We start from the raw sequence: 21,231 nt of genomic DNA, 5'->3' as shown, positions 1-21,231 counted from the left end.
ATTTTCGAATACTTCGACAAAAAAATATTTTAACTCTGGCCATCTTGGATTCGGTTGCAGATATTTAGTTTCCTTACTATTGTAATTACATACTTTCATATTTCTCTCATGGTTTCATAATACATTTATGTGTTTTTCCTTACTTACTCTTTGGCAGCGTTTAACGTTCGTTTGACTGCGCCATTGTAGTGACCGTGTTCAAACTAATAAATTTTAAAACGAATCACTTTTCGGAGAACAAAGAAACGCGACTTTTTAAGAATTATGAGAAAACGACCTACGTTTTTTTTTTATCAGAGTTCCATTGAAGAAGATTTATTTCTTGTATCGCAATCATAATCCACAATTGATATTTTCGAATACTTCGACAAAAAAATATTTTAACTCTGGCCATCTTGGATTCGGTTGCAGATATTTAGTTTCCTTACTATTGTAATTACATACTTTCATATTTCTCTCATGGTTTCATAATACATTTATGTGTTTTTCCTTACTTACTCTTTGGCAGCGTTTAACGTTCGTTTGACTGCGCCATTGTAGTGACCGTGTTCAAACTAATAAATTTTAAAACGAATCACTTTTCGGAGAACAAAGATTGAATGTCTATCAACAAAAACAAAAAGAGTACATAAAATGGTAAAAATTTTAATAAATTTCACAAAAATAATTATACGCCCATTTCTCGATCGAAAAAGAGTACATGTACTCTTTAAAGAGTACGTATAGTAGCCCTAAATTAGCACGATCTTTTACACAGGTTTCGGGAATTAAATCAATTTTTTCGATTTTTGTTTGCATAGCGGTTAAATTTATTTAAAAAACGTGCTGTATTATTCAAATGAGTTAAATTTAGTATCATTAACATAAACTGTCTTAATCGTGTAATTGACAAACACGCCAGTTTTTTGACAGCACCCATTGGGCTGCGGACTTCGAAGAAGATCCGCGCGAAAAAAAAAAATAAACGAGGGGTGCCAAATTTGCGATTACACGCATTCCCATGCATCTGGCTGGCACATTTGCGCTGAAAGATCCGTCATTTCGAATCCGCAACTGAGCGAGCAAACGGAGAAAAGAGAAGATTAACCAACATCACACCAGCCAGGCAGCCAGCTAGCCAGAAGCAGCACCGGTCGAGTCAGATCCGATATAGAAGCGACGAAGGAGAGCCATCACAAGGAAAAAACGCGATTCTACCATCCATATTCTGTTCCGCGCAGTTTGACAAAGTGAAGTAGAAATTGTTGCAGCTCTATTCGTGATTTACGGCGTTTATACCGAGGAAATTGGTGTGGAAATTTTTTGCCAACGGTTTGTAGAACAGCTTGCGACAAAAATTGCTACGGGACTTCACCGTCCTGCAGCTTAAAAGCTGAAGTGAAAAACGGCCTTTCCATTTTTTTTTGTAAGCTGTAGGTGAGTTTTGTCTAAGCTGGAGCCATCACGACATTGAAAGGAAGTAGTGAAAAAGGACATACATCGTTCGATACATTGCGAGTGCTGTGCTCGTCAGAAAACCACGTCCAAGTCTCGGCTTTCGGGGGTTTGAAAATCCAGAAATTTCGCAACTCAGCAATCGTAATTGGTGTTTTCGGAACCATTTTGCACAATGCAAATCGTGCACGTCCTCGAAAAAACTGTCTCACCAGGTGAGTGTTTTCCCGCTTGCTTTCTGTTCTATAAAGGTTTATTCTGATTGCTTATGCTACTGTATCGTCTATGTGATTTTTCCTCCCAACATCATGGAAGGCGAAAGTGAATTCAATTGGCCAGCATATTCAAAGTAGAGAAAATTGAAAAAAAAATCGCCTTGAAAATTACGTCTCGCGCTTTTGAATCAGACGGAACGGTTGCTCAATTTTTGGTGACTGAGAGGATCAGATTGTGGGGGGTCCAACGGAGTACTTTTCGAGGTTGGGCGGTAATTTATGAATTAAAAAAAATATTAAATCCAAACTAATTTTCGTGATAAAATATTTTTTATTTTCTTTTCAGTAAGAGCAAGTTCACTGGTGTTGGGAAAAAGTGGTAGAAATTTTGACATTTTGACAATTTTACCACGCAAAAATGTTTTCAGACCTTTGGGCGTAGTATTTTTTTACAGCACTGTTTCTTTTTCAGCCGTATGTGATAGAAATATGCAGGCGAATCTACAACACGTGTTGTTAAAAAAAATTGAAGGCCACAGATCTTGAAAATGTTTTTGCACGGCAAAATTTTCAAAATGTGCTAAAAGTGACAAAATTTCTACCACTTTTTCCCAACACCATTGAACTTGCTCTAAGGGTATAAAATCCAACAGTTTTATAACCATTATGCTTTAGAAATTGTTAAAATTAAAAAAAAAACAATATATGGGAATAAGAGCAAGTTTACTGGTGTTGGGAAAAAGTGGTAGTAATTTTGACATTTTGAAAATTTTACCATGCAAAAATGTTCTCAAGATCTTGGGGCGTTGTATTTTTTTACAACACTGTTTCTATTTCAGTCGTATGTGATAGAAATATTGCTGTTTTTGCATCACAGCATGCGAAAGTACAACACGTGTTGTAAAAAAACTAGAAGGCCACAGATCTTGAAAATGTTTTTACATGGCAAAATTTTCAAAATGTGCCGTAAGTGTCAAAATTTCTACCACTTTTTTCCAACACCAGTGAACTTGCTCTAAGAACGCTGTGAAAAATTTCGCTTTAAATAAATCGCAGAGCACTAAATTGGACTGCGCACTCATGACTGCGACATTTGTGCTAACTTGTACATTCGTGCGACCTGTCAAATGGTCAAATCAGTGTAAAATCTGGATCTGGAATTTTGGATTTCTACACGCTAACCTCTTTTCAGTCAACCTTTGTACGGATAACTGTGACTGCAAAACATTGCACGAAATCCAATTTTTAATGAAAGAGATAATACTGTTTTTGACTTTTCCTAAGCTTTAATTTTTGCTTACATGAGAAGTATTTCATGGAACAAGTTATAATTATTTTGAAATAAAAACTCAGAATCTAATGAAAACTATTTGAAAAGGTTACAAGCAAGTTTGGCAAGCTAAACTATGGACTAATTAGTCCAATCATTGGCTATGCAAAGCAGCTTTTTACGATTTTCTTTTTATAAATTTATAAATTTATAGATTTCAATTATCAAGGCTGAATATTAGAGAACAAGAAATATACAGCGATTTTTAACAAGGAGTGTCCAATTGACACTAGAGATTATTAGAAATTATTTTTAAAAAATCTAAGAGAGATTACATGACTAACGTTTGACTAGATCTAGATGTGAGCCCCCCGTTCGCAATTCTCTCAATATATTTTAATGAGAGCCAATTGCACGTCAAGAGAGAATTGGACATGTCACACATAACCTCAAAAATTTACTGAAACGAGTCCAGCCATATGAAGGTGATGTTCGTTGGTTTTGTGTTCGCATCAGTGATGTCAACCTTCCAGATTTTGTCTGGATCTTCCAGACTTTTTGGACTTTTGCCAGACATTTTTTCAGGTTTCCAGACTTCCAGACTTTTGACAATTCTTCCAGACAATTCCAGACTTTTGGGTTTGGACATAAATTATTCTAAGAAACTATGAAAATTCAATTTGGTCATGGTGTAATATCACGGATAAAAAACTGTACCTTGTTATCAAAATTCGTATGGTTGGCTCTTCCATGTCACTGATTTTTGGTTGAACCCATAATATTGCTAAATCTACATCGATGACTACGAATAAACTAGCGTTGCTGTAAAGTTGTTTTGGCTATCAAGGATTTCTCATCGCTAATATATACTAACATCAAACGGACTTGGCTATTTTATTTAGGTCAACTTAAAGATTCTAAATGTTAGTTTTTGAATGTCACAAAAACAGAAGATGGTGGAAGTTATTTTTTGGTGGACACACATCAGAAAGCGAAAATGTAAGTTCAATTTGTTGTGTAAGTTATTTTGTTCTACTAACAGTTGTTTTCAGTTTCAGATTCATCCGATGGGACATAGAGTAAGGTGGGGTAAAAGCACGAGTCGGGTAAAAGTACGTTTTGAGATTATCACAAACCGATAATAGACAAATTCAAAACTCTGGCGTGGGTTGATAGTGGTTTGGAATCCCAAGTAACACAGATTATGCCAACTAGCATTAGGAAGTTTTATTATGGTTTAATTATGACATTTTTTTGTTCAGCTCGTTTTATGGCGGTTTTATTATGGTCATGCAGAATGCTTATAATTTTTTTTCGATCATATGTTCTTAGATGGTTTTAAAAACGCTAATAAAACTTTTATTAAACATGCTGTTTTAGTTATTTTGAAAGAGTTGTGAATGCTTTTTTTAAACTATAATAAAACACAAACCTAGAAGTTTGCTCCAAGCTTTCTTTTGCATGTTCTATAATAGCACTCAGTGCATGATTATTAAACCGCCATAAAACTTAGTGACAGTTCTCGATCAAGATGTCAAAACAGGGCACGCTCAGATTAGATAGCACATATTTGAATTGGAACTCCCATTTTTACACATTTTTGGTAAGTTATGCGTGTTGGTTTTGAGTTAAAATTAAAAAAAATACATCTTTGAAAACTTGAAATCACCGAAAGTTGTATGAATATCTTTACAATATGAGTATTGAGTGAAAGGGCCCAAATAGTAGGAAAAAAATTGTTGCTTGACGCCATCATTAATTCAAGATGGCGGCTTCCGCTTTTATTTTCAAAGCTGTAAATTACTGAAAATATCGTGAAACCTTCACAATATGGTTATTAGGTGAAAGTAATAAGATAGTAGAATAAGAGTAGAAGTCAAATTTCGTTGCCCGTCGCCATCTTAAATCCAAGATGGCGGCTACCACTCAACTTGAAAATACTGTAAATGACTCAAAATCGCAGAAAACCTATATTATAGGGGTATAAGTTGAAAGAAACCAACCGGTAGAAGTTGAATTTCGCTATCTGACGCCATCTTGAAATCCAAGATGGTGGCTTCCGCTAAACTTTAAAATGTAGTAAATGACTTAAAATGACATGAAACCCAGGTGGTAGTGGGTGGAAGGGCTTAACGAGTAGAAGTCGAATATTGCTATCTTACGCCATCTTGAAATCCAAGATGGCAGCTTTCTATAAACTTTAAAAATGCTCTAAATCATTGAATATCGCATGAAACCTCCAAAATATGGGTGTTTGTCAATTGGGATAAGCTACAAAAAGTTTATTTTTGCATTCTGTCGCTATCTTGAAATCCAAGATGGTGGCTTCAGCTGAACTTAAAAATACTGTAAATGAATGAAAATAGCATGAAACTCCCAAATATATTGTATTCGGTGCTAAGGCTAAATGATAGAAGTCAAATATCTCTTTTCGCGTTTCTTTGAAAATCTGTAAGTGACTGATAATCCCACAAAAACCACCACAATACAGACCCCATTCGTTTTTGGCAACATTCGATTTTGGCAACATCGAATTTGGCACATGTGCCTAAATCAGACGGTAAACAGAAACAACATAACCTTATAGTTTTCGCTAGAATAAAATCGACTTCTAGTTTAGCCCTTTCACCCAATACCCGTATAGTGGTGGTTTAATGCGACTTTTTGTCAGCATTAAACATTAAAAGTTGAGCGGATGCCGCCATCTTGGATTTCAAGATGGCGTCTGATAGCTAAATTCAACTTCTACTCGTTTAGCCCTTTCACCCGATACCCATTTTGTTGGGGTTTCGTGCGATTTCAAGTCATTTACACCATTTTAAAGTTCAGCGGAAGCCGCCATCTTGGATTTCAAGATGGCGTCAGACAACGAAATTTGACTTCAACTCATGATTTATTCCACGGGTCATTCAAAACCAATCCCTTTTCATTCAAAAAGTCTGTCCTCATTTACTGTACTAATGATTAACAACTCAGAAATGAGGAACTCAACCTTAGCGTGTAATTGGTTGGCTTGCGAGAGAAACGTCAAATCGTAGCTTTTTTTGGGGTCATCATTAAACCATAATAAAACTATGAATTGACTCACGCCATGTTGGTTGCAAAATCGAAGGGCACAAAATGACGCCATGTTGATGGATTCACAATGCAAGCATTGGAAAACTCCGAGAACTGACAGAACCGAAAAAAACAAAAATTTCTAACATGTTTTATAATAGCTTTTTAAAAGCTTTGGTGACCAATATTGATGACCAACAATTATATGTCTTGATGACGTTTCTAGGGTAGGGCCAAATAGCCTGATTTTGGCTTTATTAGAGTCCAGGTGATGTTATAGAATGCGCTTTAGCTTTTTATGAAGATTAATGCGATAGTCCAAACGATATTTCGCTGACCATAATAAAGCTAAAATTGTTACTTGGGATGCCTTCATCCAGATAAAATTTTTATTTGGGAAAATTGAAAATACTCCGAAAAATGAGGTAAAGCAGCTTTTTTGCCCAAATGATGTAATATTTAAAATAATTGCAAAATTCTGGCTTTCAAAGAAAGTCTTAATGTGTCTGTTTAGTTGTTTTCAACCACTAGCAAATGCCGGAGAAAGAATTCAATTAATATGTCTCTGTTTTGCACAATAAACTGTGAATCTCGAGAAACCTTGAAGGGGCAAAAGTACGAACTGCAAATGGGGCAAAAGTACGAATGATATACAGGATCTACTGAAGTAAATCTGAACGGAAAGTTTTAACTTCTTTCTAAAATTCACTGGGAACATCAGCGCATATTTTTGTTTTTACAAAGACTTGCTCGCGCGAAAAATGGCTGAAATACGATGAGAACAGGATTTCGTAAAACTGTCGAGTATGGACAATTAAATCCGCAAAGGTTGTTTGCCCATGTATAGGATTTGTATCAGAAGCGAACACAGAAGTAAGCAAAGATTGATATTAAATAATTTTCCTCTTGACTTCATGCAAAATTGTGGAATCCTGAATGGTCGTACTTTTACCCCACATCATTCGAACTTTTGCCCCAGAGGTGGGGTAAGAGTACGTTTCGATAGCAGTTAGGCGTTTTTCATTACTGCTATCAAATGCGTTGATCGATTATCCTCGTAATTTTTAAGAAGAGAGATAAAAGTCTAAGAAATCCAATGCTGTTCTTGGTTTTTCAAAAAAACAACTGCAACTTTTTTTAAAAATAGGATAGCACTAAGGTCGTTCTTTTACCCCACCATACTCTATATGTTGAAGCGTGCATACTTTGATCCCAGTAGGCCGAAGCAATGAAAAAAAAACAAAATCCCCCAAAATGTTTCCAAATCAATATTAATAAATATTCTTTGAATATTTATAATGTTCTCTCGGTTGAAAAAAAAAAGCCGATTTAGATTTTGACAATTTTTTCAAATTTTGTTTCAGGGTTGAGTTTTCCGTGCAAGTCTAAAAAATATCCTTCCGGAAACGGCGGAGCAGCAGCATCAATTGCATTAAAAAATATGTCACTAATGTGATATATGATTAAATTGAAAAAAAAAACATATGTTCTATTAAAAATAAAAAGGAAAAACAATGCATTTAACTGCTCAAATCAATTTTTATTTATATTTGAATCTACAAATTCCGACGTTCATGGGGATTACGGTCAAAACAGCCATACGAATGATTGAATAAAAATTCCTGTTGGATTCTCGAAGCTGATGCGATCGCTAAATCAACCATTTATCCATTTGTGGCAACGTATAATCAGATTGTTGGCTTGATTCTTTTTTCGGATCAGAACCAAACAATCATATTTATGGTCCTGTAGACGTGTAATATAACTGAAAATTTATATATTTTTCTCCGTGATGGCAGGAAATGATAAGAATTTATGAATTATGAATTCATAAGTGTTCGAAACCTATTAATATTGGCAATTGCTTTGAAGATGTATGTCAAATTGAGATTAAGATATAATACGTGACTGATATGGTTTGGGGATTACATACATACATACAAGTAATACGTGACTGATATGGTGACAGAAAAATAGTATTGCAACATTGAGATCTGGGGTCAAAAAAAAGGTCACCACCTTCAAAGCTAAGGTGTCCAGACATTTCCACACATTTCCAGACATTTTTTAAAAATCTTCCAGACTTTTCTGAAAAATAGTTGACAACCCTGGTTCGCATCGCAAGATAAAAATTAGCGCTTATTTTTTTATGCTCATGATCAAGGTGCAGTTGGCAACCGCTGGCAATTTTTATTATTTGTTTCGCCTAATGAGGTTCGCTGTTTAAAAGGTTCGTGTTCACAAGAACAACTATTTTTTATACTTCCTTAACTTAAAATATCAAAGTTAAGGATTAATTTTTTTTAATACCTATTCATAAACGATTTAGTAGTAGGTTGGTAGGTATGTACCTGTACAAATATTAAAAACTATCAAAAGTATTAAATTTATAAAACAAAATATTGGATTTGTTAACTAATATCATTTTGGTCATTTTACTTCCGTTTTGGAACTCATTTCCGCAGCCTAATTGTAGGGCACTCTTGACGTTTTGGTAATTTTAACGTATTTTTGTGTTACATGTAATCCAAGGATCTTGGGATTTCTTTTTAAAGAATCTTATCACTGTATAAGCATGGTCCTTAAAAATAATATTAGACATATACATCCTCAACGTATTTTAATCATTTTTAAATATTGTTGTTCACAGACAGGGATGAGCTGCTGGCAGCAAAAAACTTTTTGGAACAGGCAGCCCAAACCAACCTTCCAGCTTTCCTCCAAGCACTTTCCGATGTGCTTGTATTTCCCGGCAACTCGCCGGTGGCTCGTATGGCCGCCGGTTTACAGCTGAAAAATCAACTTACCAGTAAAGATGTTACCATTAAGTTCCAATATCAGGAACGGTGGCGGTCATTTCCTGAAGACGTCAGAGAGTACATAAAAAAGAATGTAAGATCGAAAAACCCTCAATGTTTAAAACCAGAGAAAATAAATATTTTGTAAATAATTACAGATCTTGGGCTCTCTGGGCACCGAAACAACTAGACCATCTTCGGCGGCACAGTGCGTTGCATACGTAGCGGTAACGGAGCTGCCTGTGAATCAATGGCCAAATCTTATGCAAAAGTTGGTAGAGAATGTTGTCAATGAGAAATCCACGGAAATGGAACGAGAGGCAACTCTCGAAGCTATCGGTTACATTTGTCAGGATATCAACTCCGAAATTTTGGAACACCAATCGAATCAGATCCTTACGGCAATCATTCACGGTATGCGTAAATCCGAACCGTCTAACCACGTTCGACTGGCGGCTACTAATGCATTGCTTAATTCCTTGGAGTTTACCAAAGCCAATTTTGAAGAAACGGCCGAACGTAACTATATCATGGAAGTAGTCTGTGAAGCTACACAATGCAATGATCCGCAAATCTGCGTAGCTGCTTTACAGTGTTTGGTGAAAATACTCACTCTGTATTACCAGCACATGGAGGCCTACATGGCTCAGGCATTGTTTCCTATCACTTTAGAGGCCATGAAATCGGACAACGAACAGATATCGCTCCAAGGTATTGAATTTTGGTCCAACGTTAGCGATGAAGAAATTGATCTAGCGATTGAGGCCCAAGAAGCTGCAGAAGCAGGGCGGCCTCCACATCGTGTTTCCCGTCACTACGCTAGAGGTGCGCTTCAGTTCCTTGCGCCGGTTCTAATGGAAAAGCTTACTCGACAAGAAGAATTTGACGATGAAGACGATTGGAATCCGTCCAAATCGGCCGGAGTATGTCTGATGTTGTTGGCCACCTGTTGTGAGGATGAAATAGTACCACATGTATTGCCGTTTGTGAACAATAACATAAAATCTGAAAATTGGCGTTACCGAGATGCAGCTTTGATGGTGTTTGGTTCTATTTTAAGTGGTTTAGAAACCAACACTTTAAAACCCCTGGTTGAACAAGCTATGCCAACCCTTATTGAGCTTATGTACGACCAGAGCGTCATCGTGAGGGATACATGCGCTTGGACTTTCGGTCGAATTTGTGAGGTAAGTGGAAATAATACTAACGAATCATCGTGCAAAAAAACAATTCAAAATATTTTAGGTGATTCCCGAAGCAGCGATAAATGAACAGTATTTGGAAACATTATTGAATGCATTACTGAACGGACTGAAAGCTGAACCACGTGTGGCCACTAACGTGTGCTGGGCATTCAGTGGGCTGTCCGAGGCAGCCTATGAGGCAGCTAATGTTGACGATGATCCTCCACAAACGTACTGTTTGACAAAATATTTCGATTTCATCATAAGCAGCTTATTGGAAACGACAGATCGTACTGATGGAGCCCAGGCAAATTTAAGATCTTCCGCCTACGAGGCACTGATGGAGATGATCAAAAATTCCCCTCAAGATTGTTATGTATCGGTACAGAAGACTACGATGGTAATTTTGGAAAGATTGAATCAGGTCCTACAGATGGAATCGCACATTTCGACACACACCGATCGACATCAGTTCAATGATCTCCAGTCGCTGCTATGCGCAACATTGCAATCTGTGCTACGAAAGGTTGATGCTAAAGATGCGCCTCAAATTTCTGATGCTATTATGACCGCTCTGCTCACCATGTTCAACTCTAGCTCTGGAAAAGTTGGTGGCGTGCAGGAAGATGCTTTAATGGCTGTATCCACATTGGTTGATCTGCTGGGTGAAGGTTTCATTAAATATATGGACGCTTTCAAAGAATATCTGTACATGGGACTCAAGAATCATCAAGAATATCAAGTGTGCTGCACGGCCGTTGGGCTTGCTGGAGATATTTGCCGTGGTCTGAGGAGCAATATTCTTCCATACTGCGACGAAATTATGACGCTTCTTCTGGAAAATCTTAGCAATTCGTCATTGCATCGCAGCGTTAAACCACAGATTTTGTCCGTTTTTGGTGATATGGCTATCAGCATCGGTCCAGACTTCAAAAAATACTTAACTATTGTATTGCAAATGTTGAGCCACGCGACTCAAGTACAGGTAGATCCGAATGACTACGACATGATTGACTATCTGAATGAATTGCGGGAGAGTGTCTTGGAAGCTTACACGGGAATTGTTCAAGGACTCAAAGGGGTAGACAAAATGCCTCACGAGGACATTGCTCTACTACAACCGCATGTTCCTCACATTGTCGGGTACATTGTTTCAATTGCGAAGGATACGGAACTGTCTGATGCTAACATTGCTATAGCAGCTGGTCTGATTGGTGATATGTGTTCGGCATTCGGACAGCCGCTGTTACCTCTCTTGGAAGATATTCAAATTCAACAGCTTTTGAATGAGGGCAGAAATTCTCGCACCAGCCGTACCAAAACTCTTACGAATTGGGCCCTGAAAGAGATTAAAAAATTGAAAAATCCTTCCAACGATGCAAGTTGGTAAGTATAAACCGTATTAAGTTTTGAAAAGCTAAGGGTCAACATGGTGTTTGGCTGCTGTGTAAAAGTGTGTATGAATGAAGCATTGCGTATGCCCGGAATAATTGTATTATTGTTTATCTATTGTTGTACATGGAAATTCAATTTTTATTCTTTTTCATCTTTCCTGCGTTTCACCCATTGACTATCAATCCGTTAGGCGACGATGAACTGGTAGCTAGAGTTTGACACGAACATTCACGAGAATGATTGCATTGGTTTTGATTGTAGAGAATGTGTGCGTGAATTTAGGACATAGCTTGTTATGTTTCATGGTGTTGAAAGTGATCCTGTGAAAGTGCAACGTTTCGGAAGGATGAATAGTCGCATCTCCCCCGATCAAAATGTTAAGGTAAAATAATAGCGTTTTATAACACACATCATTTGAAGCTTTTATTCGCTTTGTATTTTTGTTTAGTTTTTTTTTGGCTTTTTGTTTCATATTTCGTTTGACATTTGTGTTTATCAAACTATCAATAAATTTTTGTGTTTTTTTTTCATTATCACCTGAATGATCATGCAATTCTGTTTTAATTTGAATCTTTTCTTTTTTTTTTAAAAGAAGGGAGTCTAATTTGAATTATAAGAATTGACTAGGTAAATTTTGTAAGCTTGGCTCTTCGCTTTAATTTGTGCCTATAATCAGGATATTGAAGTATTCTTGCTTATACTTACATATTTCCCTTTGCAAACATGCTGGTTCAAACATAACTGCGTAAATCAAAACGGAAATATGCTTTTTTTTTTTTAAATAACATTCTCCTAATAAACTTTTTTTTAAAGTAATTTCAACGTTTGGGGGTGGTTGAAGTTCACAATTACCATGTAACATTTGACGGTAAATCGTTAATGGTTTTCTTCTTTTTGCAGTAGCCAAATTCTTAGTCTGCTTCGCCGAAGATGAGAGGGTACTATGCAGTAATGATGAAGCAATAACCGGGGCATGGTTTTAAGTTCGGATTAAGGTATCTTCCTGTTTCACAGTTGTTCCTTCATCTCATTATCAACAAACTTGGATGCGAGCATTGTTTTTTGTATATTATTGAAAACAAATTGAATGATAATTTAAATTAAAGAAAACAAAAAAACAAACGTCATAAAAACAGGTAATCGTAAAACACTAAAACGTACCTTGATATGACCGTTGGATGAATTAGTTTTCGTAGTTCTGGTGAAAAGGAACATGTAAAATCCGTCGATTCCGTCGATAACTTAAAAACTTAAAATATGTCATATAGTGAAATCAACCAATTGCTTCAACCAAATCAAATCAACCAAAAAATGGAATATCCATTCATTATGATTTTATTTAAAACCCCATTGAAGCCAGTTTTCTTAATATTATATCTTGCTTCCACTCTCATCTGTGAGCTCAAACGAAAAATTGCTAATCCCAAGTGCAAATGTATTTCTAACATTCTGGAAGAAGCAGGATCTGAATCCTTCAAACAAATCTGATCATGGTCGACATGATTATTGTTTCATTGCGGTCGTTTCATTGTATCGCCATTTGTGTGGTTTTGTGCTGTCGCCTTGTGTTTGAGTTGGATTATACTGAAACTCCACAGTTTTCTCCAAATTTCTCAAGGCTATAGTAAAACTCAATCCTGTGCATCCAAAATGTTGTCACAGATACTAAAGTGATATCATGCCACTGGGCACGGATTGAGGATACTTATTCATCATTTGTTGGCATTCCGTTGAGAAATATAATCACTAGCGCGGCAGTCCATTCACCAGCCTGTTGACTCGATTGCTTTTCAATTGTAATTGATTCTCTGCTACTTTCAGATTTCATCCAGCATCAATGGCAACACCCTTAACTACTCCACGACCAACGGCAGTGGTGCCAACTCAGCAACCGGTACTGGAAACACCGTATCAGCAATGTAATTTTATCTCGTTTCCCATCACCTCTAGTTTTCCAAGTCCCTGAGCAACACTCCAGTAGTAGTCTACAGCGATCATCACCGCTACAAATTTTCGAGGCAGATTTAGAGGTTAGTTCTTTCACATCTCAGAACAAAGCACCTTACATGTGGCAATGCTACCCCGCTTAGGACCCAGATAGTGCTTTTTTAGAGATGAATTTGGCGTTCAAACATGTTGGCAAAATTTATTCTGTTTCGATAACCTATCTGGGCTCAGCGGCTCAGAAATTTCAAACCAAAATCGTGTGTCCCCTTTCTTTCTCTTCGTTAATAATACTTATGTCTGTGAAACGTTGATCTATAGTACATCCTAAAAAAAATCATCAGTTTATTTTCGAACAGACTAATGTCGCTGGCCGATCCAGATCACTGGGCAGGGGAGTTAGCTATTGCACGTCACAGTTAATCGTGTGCGGGCTGCGCACCATTAATAAACTTGTAAAATTATTCTCTATAAGCTAATTAACGTAAATTAATTATTCAAATCTAAGTAAACGAAACCCGAACCTAGAGCAAGCGATTGCTGTAAGAAATATATAAATAATACAAATTTTTCTCGTAAACATTTTCCCCATTCAGGAATGATAGTGGAAGCGTGTGTGCCATAGTGAAAATACTGGAATGAGACTATTAATGAGAGAATGCTTCAATGCTAATATGGAAAAATTAAATTGTTTTATGTAGCTATTCAATGATAAATTTCTGGAAAATGTTTCTCTTTCACCGTGGCACCCGTTTTACTCTGAACTAAGTAAAGAAGCAGAAACAATCTATAACTGCAAAAAGGCTTTGAGCCTACATGATGAACTCTTCTACATAAAGGTACACATATAAGTCACCCATAACGAAACAAAAAAAAATGATTAAAACAGATTTAGCACTTAAACACGAACATCTCTGTACAGTAAGAAATCCTTAACACGGAAAAATATTTAATTAACTATAACTATAATAACATGGAAGCGTCATACCACCAAGTGAACAACAATTTGAAAGTGAATGAAACTGTTCTGATTCGAAAAAAAAAATAAAACAATTTGGCATTTACAAAGAACGAAATTGCGAGTTGATGTTTTTTTTTTAAACATTTATCCGACTTTTAAAAATAGATAATATTCATGAATAAAGAACAGTTTCTGAAACTTTAATGATCCTCTTTCTCTGCACTTGAATTTTGTTCAGTCAAAACTTAACCAGGAGAATAAAATAAGAGAGAACAGAAATTCAATTGCATAAAACAAAAAGATAGGAAAAAATCAAAGAAGCAGTGTAGATTGATCATTATTGAAAATGAAAATACATAAAATTAAGGTAAAAAAAACAAAAAAAAAACAGGCAAAGTCATGCTACTGAACAGATAAAAAAAAAAGATTTGGTGTATGTGCGATGGTTGGAGTGGTTGCAAGTGTTTGATGACTAATTTAGAATGAGAACAGTTTATGTTAACTTTTAAGATTTGATTGTGTTGAGCTAGCTAGCTTTGCGAAAGTGAAATGGGTTCGTCCAAGTTAGAAGCGAACTCAATATTGGTATGTCAATGGTTGGTGGTGGTAAACACATGGTTGTAGGCTAAAGGAATGGACAAAATTGATAGCGTGGTTTGTTGGCTTCCATTTATGAGCTTTCCGTTATGTGAATAATTTGAAGTTGGAGAAAAGCTGATATGATCTTTAGATAATATAATGTTATTCTTCAATCAGTTCAAGGAAATATATTGTCCTAAACATCAACAGCCTTTTCTTGATAAATCTGATGTACCCAATAAATGCATTTCTCTAGGAATATTTGGGATATACTTATAAAAATGTTTCTAAAATACATTTGAAATCAGATTATACCTACAGCACTTCGGAATAAAGTGTAACATGATATAACTTTTATTGGTTCATTACTTTTAATTATTTTTGTATTATTTCTAAAGAGAAGAATAACATTTTAGACCCGCGAAGCGAGTGGCGTTTGGACCTGAAATTCAGATCCAATCGTTGACTAACCAAAAAAGTTCATCATTTTGAACGGAATAAATGCAAGCCACTTGAAAATGATACTAAAAAAACAAAATTTCATGAGTGTTAACATGATGTTCTGTGTATAGAGAATATGCTGAGAATGTGTGAGATTTGCGAGAAATCTTGTTTACGAATGTTCCTATTTGAAATGGTTTTTAAGGTACGAACGTGTGTGAGTCATATTGATCTTATAGAAAGCGTGTTCGAAATCTGTATTTGAAGTTATGGAATTATATCAATCCGAATACGGGAGTATACTGCTGTAAATGTATGTATGCGTAATGACAAAAGAACTCTAACACTGAACACATAAATAATTAAATAACTGGTTTTTTACTTTACTTTTTTCCAAAATTATCTTGGATTAGCCATAGTGCATAAAGTGCCTCCACATATGTTTGAACCTACTTGTCCTCATAATAAAAATTAAGACTATATGCATTTTTTAAGTTTTAAGTTGATTGTGCAGATACAGCTACAAATATACTTATACTTTTTTTTTTCTTTCGATGGCATAGAATTCTACATATCGGATATTAGATACTAATGCAAGCTTCAATTTTTTTTCTTAAATTGTACACTGATCGCAGTTGTGACAAATCGTTAGTTTAAAACGAAACCAATAGTGACTTAACTCTGACGAAAAAACACGCAAAGTAATTTGTACAGTAAATGACGGTACACAAACATAAAAAATAACAAAAATTTACACTAATACATGCGAAAAATTGAACAAAGCTGATGAAATTATTGAACAATAAACAATAATAATAATATTAATATAGAAAAGGAATTTACTGATGCAAACAAAATGGCTAAAATACTTTCATTGTAATCCAAAATTGATATTTAAATTCTTCAATCACTTGAAACTTGGACAGGAAGCTAGAGACACGGGTGTGCTAATTAGACTTCAGACATCAATGATGGTTTTTCGCAATTAAATTCCTATTAAGTTAAAATCAATATGCGTAATACCGAGCTCCAAAACTCGCTTGATTTAAATAACTGATTTAGTCGAACTTAGGCGAGATACTATCTAGCGAATCAAAAACACATGCGATTCTGGTTTCGACTGTTTGGAAAAATCTAATAATTGCTAAAAATAGCTAGAATCCGAACTGTAAACAGTAGAAAGTATTTGCCATGCATTAAACACAATGAATTAATAATATGAATAAATGAATAGCAAATTGTGAAAATTGAAATCGACTTAACGACACTATAAACTTATTACCCACTCATTGTAATTTTTAGCAGAACAAACGAGTTCTAAATAGTAAAGCGAAAGTTATTTTTCTAATTTTATTGTATTTGAAATGACAAACGCAAATCAAGATGATTTTTTAAATTCAAAATTATATTTATTCAAAAATATTTGTTTATTATGAATTGAAGCTTAGAGAACTTTGTTTAGTCAAAATAAAACACGCTAAATAAAAAAGATAAAATTTACCGAGATATATAGGTAATTCTCTGCCTCCTGAAGGTAAAATTAACCTTTTTGATTTCAAGAGCAGTTAATTTTTTGTTTTTTTTTCTATAAATTTTATATTTTTTTTATTTTGTTTTTTTTTTGTTGAATATTACACTTTGGCAGAAAATCATGAATCAAATTTTATATTTTCACTGTTTAGTCAAGTTAAGCTGTATAAAAGAGAGCTCCTTTTAAAAACACGCTCTCCACAGCTTGCAATTTTCTTTTTTGTGGGATATTAGAAACGATGAACTAACACAACGTATTAATTCTTTTGCTACAAATGGCAAGAACTTCGAAACCAAACAATAAAAAATAATAACGAAATTTGCTCAGGTACATACAAAGAAACAACACAAAAAGGAAAAAACAAAGACTTACAAAATTGAAACAAGATACTGTGAAACGAGTGACTAAATCAAACCAAAAAAAAAAAAACAAAACAAAATAATAATATAGAAATCAATAACTAATGGAATGAAATGCACTAGACGAGAAGCGGACATTTTTGCTATAGATCGGCCTTGGAAGTGTGGATGTTGCTATACTTCTCATTCTCTCCACGTACGTCTTGTTAAAAAGGATCATAATGAGGAGAGGAAATAAAATAACATTATATGCGAAAGTATTCTGATCAATAATAATTTTCGTCCTATTAAAATCTTTAAAAATTTAGATCATCACTGGAACCAAATCAAATTAACGGTTTTTGTATTTTTGCTTAATATATCCTATTTATATATTTATTTCTATTTTTTTTTAAATTCTGTTTTATTGGAAACAATCTCAAATGTTTGTGAAATAAATCATACTACTTTTGGGAAAATCTTCGAGAAACACAAAAATGGTAAATGTTTCATTTCAAGCTTTTCATGCCTGACAGTATCATATTATTGGTATAACGGTTCAAAATTATCTTAAAGTTGAATTCTTTCATTATTATCGTTTTTATTATTTTGTTTTTACAACATAAAATAAATCCTTGCACTAATGATACGAAGAAATACCATTTAATCGCATTGAATTTGGGAACTTCACAGAGCATGGAATTGTCAAGATTTGTGTTCAGATTTATCTTTCGGAGGAATGATTATTGGCTTATGTTTTTTTTTACATATTTGAAGAAAAAATGGAAATGGCCGTTTGGCAAAAAAGTGAGAATCACACAACTTCACATATAAATACTTTTTTGAATTTTTAGAAGATTTGTATTTATAACAGTGATTTGTTGTCCTATTATAATAGGTTGAATACAAAGGATTTCTTATGTTTTAATTAAAAAAAAAATCCGTTAGTGACAATTCCGCTCAAAATCCGAATTTTTCAGCAGCTGGATTGAATAGTTTTAAATGGTTATATTGAAATTTAGAAAACAAGAAAAAATCCATTAGAAAGTAAGTAGGAATTATATAAACAATGAACTGCAACTGACTTACCTAAGACACAAACACTGAACTACCAAGTTGAACTAAGAAACAAACAATAATGAAAACAACTGTGATTTGAGGAAGCTTTTTTGGCGAAATGTAAAAAACCAACATTTAAAAACAATCAAACCGCCATTTGGTATCAGAAAATCAATAAATAAATGAATACTTCTTGTACTGGGAAAATGTAACAAATATACAAAAAAGCTTTCTCAATAAAAACGACTGATTTTAAAGGTACATACCTAAACTATGAAGAAGCCACGATACTTGTGACATACAAAACATACACCTACACACATGAGTGATTGTAAGCGATAAAATATCACTGCAAACTTGATAATTCGTCAAAACATTGAAATACAATCTTATTTTCTAAAGGAAAAAAAATGGGAAGTCTCCAAAGGTTTTTGAACAAGGCAGAAATCACAGCATATAAAACATACGAAAATATCACAACCAACAAAAACATTATCAACGTTCAATTTTGAATTTTTTTTTCGATATAACTGAAAATGAAAATCAAGAGAAAAATCAAATTTTTACTAAGAGAAGAAGGAACTTTGGAGGTTTCAAAATAATTCGATTTCTTACCGAGTAATGATTGTGTGCATAAGATTGATTGTGAAGTTTCATATGCTCAACATTGGTGAGACATCATTCCTAGCATAAATAACCATAATTCATAACAAATAACGGTATGGAAGTAAATTTCTACACGAAAACATTGGCCATAAAATAATCAGGATGAATCAAGTTGGGCTGTTTCCTTTTACTGCTGTGAGTTGGTTAAAAATCAGCAAGAATGTGATATGAATGCACGGTTTATCGGTGTTGTGTGTTATCTCTACAAGAAACAAAAATGATTATTTGTAAGCTAGCGCGTATAATATTGTTTGGAAAACAAGAAAAACATATGCGATTATAAATATACACGTCTACAAACACAAGACACACACTATACTTCGAAATACATACATTGTATGCTTCCATGTGAGAAACAAGCAAAATAAAATGAATCTAATGTGCGCGTGAGATTGCGAGAGTGTAGAAGTTTAAGGAGTAAACATGAGTCATTTAGAGTTATTCGTTTGGATAGCAAGCCATTGTTTGAGGTTGTGCTTGCCTGGTGCGCGTTGTATGAGTCAAAAGTGAACCCCTTGAAGGCGTATTACGAGTTTTAGTGTGTAAGTGAGATTTCCTTGTAAGTCTGATTGTTTGTATATTTGATGTTTGATGACTGAATAAAAATTACATGACTGCCAAAATATCATCTTGTCTGTTTATTTTATCCTATGGGAACTGTTAAATTATTTCGTAAGCTACGAAATAAGAGTTTGTATTACGGTCCTTTCTGTAATCTATGAACAAGGCGAAATAAACACAACATTGAAATGTTTAAGTGAATAGGAATTGGAAAAGTTCGTATCAGAGCGAATTTCTTCTTCGGTTGTTGAGACCTTGTCGTTGTAATAACGAGCGGGTATTTTCAGTTCATTTTAGACTACGTATTATTTGTTGAGAAATAAAGAGTATCATATTTTTGTATGAAAAGGTAAATAAATGCGGAAAACGATGCGTTGTGTTGATTTATTTCAAGGGTAATAAATGATTTGAGACTCTTAGAGCCTTAGAGATCTAAAGCTGTATTACTCCATTGTTAGCGAAGCTCACGAGCCAAAAAAGCCGAACCTCTCTTTGCTTTATCTTCTGCGCTAAAACTCTGAACTTCATTTTGACTACTCCCATACCTTGAGGAGCCAAACACGTTTTGAGCTCTCCGCTTTGTTTCAGAATATCTTACTTCACGTTCTTAATAACGAAAAAAGGATTTAAAATTACTTTTTTTGTTGTTGCTCATCTACTATACGATTATTTTATAGTAAAACTGCATAGTATTCGTCGAAGGATGGTCAGCTTACATATGATTTTTTGTTTGCCTAGTCAAATACACCGTAGAGAAAGAAATGGATGGAAAACTCACATTCCTTGATTTATGTTGATCTTCTATAATACAGTGAAATTCGGTATCTCTCGAAAACCAACATCTACCGATCGCTTCATAACGGTTGACTCCAATCACTTCGGTGCTCAAAAACAAGCTGCGTTTCACTTTATATATGGCACATGTTTTCTACAACATACCTATGGAAAACAACGAGTTTGAAAGTGAAAATGGAAGCATCTTTGGTTTGTAAAATTCTTCACAAACACGAGAGAAAAAGGTTCCGCAATCGAAAAATCAAATTTAAAGGGTCAGTTTTCCGTTCCCCCACCACTTACTAACGATATTCGAAAGATTCCTTCTTATCATGTTTTAAAAGTTGCACACAAAAGTTCCAACACCTTAAATAATTGCTTGATGTTGCTGAAAGCCAAGGTCATAGCGGAAGAAAGATCCGGAAGTTGAGCTGTTTGCAATTGTTACAAAACATAAATACACCTATTGATCATCCAACATTTACAGGATTTACGAGATTCCGTTCAAGACTAGCAAGCGGTGAATATTGGCCAGACCATTTAAAACACGAATAAAAGAACGTAGAAACGCAGTAGACAACAACGAATCCAGCGTAGCTGCCCCCGCATAGGAATCTACCCAAGTAACCATAAGCATTAAGCCATAACCCTAAATCAGCATTAAATCAACATTTCTAATGCAAGTTAGCATTATAACAACATTCATAATGCTTTTCAGTTTTATATAAGCATTATTAATGCATAGCACTATTAGCACTAATAATACCACGATATGCACATATGGAGCTACTATCTAAAGCTAACAAGCATTAAGACTGTGACACAAAATCTTCCTGTTAAAGCTTTTATTAAGCTTTCATAAAGCTGGTGTGACCCGAACAGTACTTGAAGCACCTTGAAGTACGGGTTTTTCACCTAACTTATCAGCATCAAGAGTGGTCGAAATGGTAATGGCGCAAGGAAACATAAAGGCTGCTGCGGGATCCTCGGATCGAGACTCATCAAAGGTAATTCTTAATTCAAT

The 21,231-nt window shown here is 34.8% G+C and overlaps 1 protein-coding gene across 10 annotated transcripts; it reads left to right on the top strand.

Annotated features, from left to right (window-relative positions):
- Positions 1-1,057: 1,057 nt before the first annotated feature.
- LOC129744013 (importin subunit beta-like) lies at positions 1,058-19,803 on the top strand. 10 transcript variants are annotated; one of them, XR_008736781.1, is made up of 7 exons: positions 1,058-1,649; positions 8,627-8,868; positions 8,933-9,961; positions 10,020-11,344; positions 11,544-11,735; positions 12,257-12,348; positions 13,186-19,803. XR_008736781.1 is itself a non-coding variant. In XM_055736310.1 (6 exons), exons 2-6 carry the CDS (start codon positions 1,610-1,612, stop codon positions 13,274-13,276), a joined length of 2,727 nt encoding a protein of 908 aa, XP_055592285.1. In that variant the 5' UTR covers positions 1,058-1,311; positions 1,417-1,609; the 3' UTR covers positions 13,277-19,803. The 10 variants fall into 10 exon arrangements, 4 of the variants coding, with proteins under 4 accessions (XP_055592285.1, XP_055592284.1, XP_055592283.1 ...); XR_008736779.1 differs by having other exon boundaries at positions 13,175-19,803; XR_008736780.1 differs by having other exon boundaries at positions 12,254-12,348.
- Positions 19,804-21,231: the final 1,428 nt, after the last annotated feature.

Source organism: Uranotaenia lowii, chromosome 2, assembly GCF_029784155.1.
Source record: "Uranotaenia lowii strain MFRU-FL chromosome 2, ASM2978415v1, whole genome shotgun sequence".
In the NCBI taxonomy this organism is placed as follows: domain Eukaryota; kingdom Metazoa; phylum Arthropoda; class Insecta; order Diptera; family Culicidae; genus Uranotaenia; species Uranotaenia lowii.
Note: the sequence above shows the minus strand (reverse complement) of the source record. Positions and strands in the feature narration are given on the sequence as shown.

Coding starts and splice junctions, on each gene's coding strand:
- LOC129744013 (XM_055736310.1), top strand. CDS start 1,610: ATGCAAATCGTGCACGTCCTCGAAAAAACTGTCTCACCAG. Junction 9,962..10,019: donor CTTTCGGTCGAATTTGTGAG/GTAAGTGGAAAT, acceptor AAAATATTTTAG/GTGATTCCCGAAGCAGCGAT. Junction 11,345..13,185: donor CCTTCCAACGATGCAAGTTG/GTAAGTATAAAC, acceptor GATTTCATCCAG/CATCAATGGCAACACCCTTA.